At 57.7% G+C, this 2,854-nt stretch overlaps 1 protein-coding gene across 1 annotated transcript in view; it reads left to right on the forward strand.

Moving 5' to 3' along the window:
• Positions 1–1,217: 1,217 nt before the first annotated feature.
• LOC104472061 (beta-soluble NSF attachment protein) overlaps positions 1,218–2,854 on the forward strand; it is a gene marked incomplete at its 5' end in the record, with an annotated part of 5,255 nt that continues 3,618 nt past the window's right edge. Inside the window, 3 exons of the mRNA XM_010087600.1 lie at positions 1,218–1,297; positions 1,602–1,718; positions 2,783–2,829. Of these exons, the coding sequence (XP_010085902.1) occupies positions 1,218–1,297; positions 1,602–1,718; positions 2,783–2,829 (244 nt within the window). The remainder of the gene's footprint in view (positions 1,298–1,601; positions 1,719–2,782; positions 2,830–2,854) is intronic.

Genomic DNA, 2,854 nt, shown 5'->3' on the forward strand with positions numbered 1-2,854 from the left:
CCTCCGGAGGGACAGGGCTGCCGGGGAGCGACACCCCCAGAAAAGGCAGAAATCCCTTTTTATTGCGGCTTTCTGTTCCCAAGCAGATATTCCCGGGGGTGCCCGAGCTGTGCCGGGAAGGGGTTTGCAAAGCCAGCAGGCCAGCCTGCTTCTGCGTGGCTCGCTGTTTTTCATTTTTCTGGAGGGATGCTCCCACGGAGGCCTCGATGTTCCCGGCTGTTATTCAGCAACAATCTCCTGCCCGCAGCCCGAGAAGCACGAGTTTTATTTATAAATTCCTCCCCGGCCTTGGCAGATTAATCGGGCAGGGCGTGCTCCAGGGGCGTAATCCGGGCGGCAAACGGGCGAAAATCCTTGGAGTGAACGGGCAGAGATTTCCAGCAGCAAATTTCTAATATTCTCAGGCTAAAAATAGACGCAAGAAAAAAATCACTTTTAGCGTGGAGGGGGAGGTGGTGGGGGGCTTCGCTCCGGGCATCTTCCCGGTCGGGCTTTTTCCTGAAGAGCTCCATTAGTGCTTTGCTGTTTTTTTTCTTTTTTTTTGGTACTAAAAGGCTGAGAGTGGCCCTGGTTTGGACACCTCGCCGGGTGTAGCGTTACCTCTGGCTTTAGCTGGTGCCAAAGGCGCTTTTCAAGGGCGAGAGCGGTCCAGAAAACCTTTCTGTGCTTGGAAATGAAATGTGGTCGGCTGCCAGGAGGAGGAAGGGCAGAAAAAATGGCAATAAGAAATGTTTTAAAAATATTGGACCTCTCTGGAGATAAATTAATCGCTACTCATTGCGTCTGGGGAGCCGAGTCACGGCACCGATCCCCAGCAGTCCGGCTGGCGTTGGGTCATTCTTTCGCGGCGTCTAGCGGCTCGTAATTTCGGATTTGTTTTCTGTTCCCTGAATTGGTCAAGTCCCGAGTTTGCTGTTCACCGGCGTTTTTGCTGAGTGTCTCCCGAGACTCTTGGGGTCGCTCCTGCCCAAAACAGGAGGGACCCGACCCAAAGAGCAGCTGGGGGCTCGCTCCAGGCTCAGAACAATTTGGGGAACGAGCTTTCCGCCCTCCCAGCAGCCTGCTGCTCACGCTGCTTTTTAAAATCAGCGCTGTCAGCCTCGTCTGGCCCAGGGGGGTCACATCCCCGAGCCCAGGGGGGCTGTAGTACCCCCAGCCCCATTTCAGTGCTCGGCCCCCCTTTCCGTGGGGTGTCAGAGCCTCTCGCTGCCTTTCAGGGGGAACACCAGGGTGGAGGAAGCCTGCGAGATGTACACCAGGGCTGCCAACATGTTCAAGATCGCCAAAAACTGGAGCGGTGAGTAGAGCCCCCGCTGCTGGGGGGCTGCGGACGCCGGGGTGACCCGCCAGCATCCTACATCCCAGGCTCTTCCCGCAGGGATGCAGTTCCTCTGCTCTGCCCTGCGATGGTGGAAATTTTGGGAGGGTGGGCAGAGGGGGGAAACTGAATGCTTGTGACGGTAAATTTACCATTTTAAAATGAGAACCGGGCACTGCCCGGGACTTGCTCATCAAGCAAGGAAATACCCTGGGGTGGGATGTGAAATCCGGTGGATTTGGAGGTCGGAGGGGTCCACGGGGTCGCTGTGGTTCTCTCGCAGCCGCAGGAAACGCGTTCTGCCAGGCGGCCAAGCTGCACATGCAGCTGCAAAGCAAACACGACTCGGCCACCAGCTTCGTGGACGCCGGCAACGCCTACAAAAAAGCCGACCCGCAAGGTAAGGGCTGTGAAATCCGGGATTGGGGCTTGTAAAGCTGCTTAGTGGCGGAGGAGGCGGCGCGCCCAGGCTTTCCGTAGCCTGCGGATCCCGGCTGGAAAGCTGGGATCCCTCCTGCGCCTCCAAAGCATCCTCAGGTGATGGCAGCTCGTCGGCATGGTTGCCGTCTGCCGCACAGACCGGCACGCGTGGGGGTGTCGTCTGGAGGTGCAGAACCCACGCGGAGCTTTGGCACGCTGCCGCGCGCTGGGGGTGAGGCGGTTCTGTCCTGGTTTAGGAGAAATGCGCGTTCCCAAGGAGCGGGTCTGGATCACAGCGGGGTCCCCGCCCTCAGCCCCCTCTAGGGGCTTCCTGGGGCAGAGGCGAGGCGGGAGGAAAAGGGACCGACCTCTGGCGGGATGGGGATAAGGGATCTGGATTCTTTAAATCTGGTGGCAAAGAGCAGGGTTGTGGTTTTCTGGAAGACCTCTGATGGCCCTTGCCCCAGCGGGGCGTTTGGAAGCACACCAGCCAGCCCACTGCCGTTACCCAGGCTCCCCTGTGCTGGGGGGCTGCAGAAACTCAACTGCGGGCTGGTTGTTGTGGTTTGTGACTGCAAACCGCCCAAACTTCCCAGGAAACAGCAGCCCCGGCGTGTTTATGAGATCGGCATTTTGAGATTTGCTCCATCTGAGCATGCAGCTGGACAAACCCGGGGTACACATCGTTGGTATTTTGCCCATCCTAATTTTTGCCCGTTACCTTTCAGCGTCGCAGTTCCTGCCCGGGCGAACCGGCAAGCTGCCGGCGGGATGGGGGTGTTGGCGTTGGGTGAATCAGGGTCAGATCTGCAGGTGCAGAAAGGCAGGAGTGCGACATCTGTAGGTCCCAGGGGTTGGGAATGCTGTGTCTGTCCTTCCAGACGTACCCATGTGTGTGAGTAGGTATTTATCGAAGCAGCTGGTGGGTGGTTTGATGAAGAGAAACCTTCCCGAGATCTGATTTTCGGAGGGGGGGAGGTCTCAGGCTGGGATTTCTGACATGCTGGATGACTTTGTTGTTTTTCCTGACTGCTCACACTGCAGAGGCCATCAACTGCTTAAATGCAGCTATCGATATCTACACCGACATGGTAAGAGGCTGCGCCGGCAGCGGCT

Source organism: Pterocles gutturalis, unplaced genomic scaffold, assembly GCF_000699245.1.
Source record: "Pterocles gutturalis isolate BGI_N339 unplaced genomic scaffold, ASM69924v1 scaffold20731, whole genome shotgun sequence".
In the NCBI taxonomy this organism is placed as follows: domain Eukaryota; kingdom Metazoa; phylum Chordata; class Aves; order Pterocliformes; family Pteroclidae; genus Pterocles; species Pterocles gutturalis.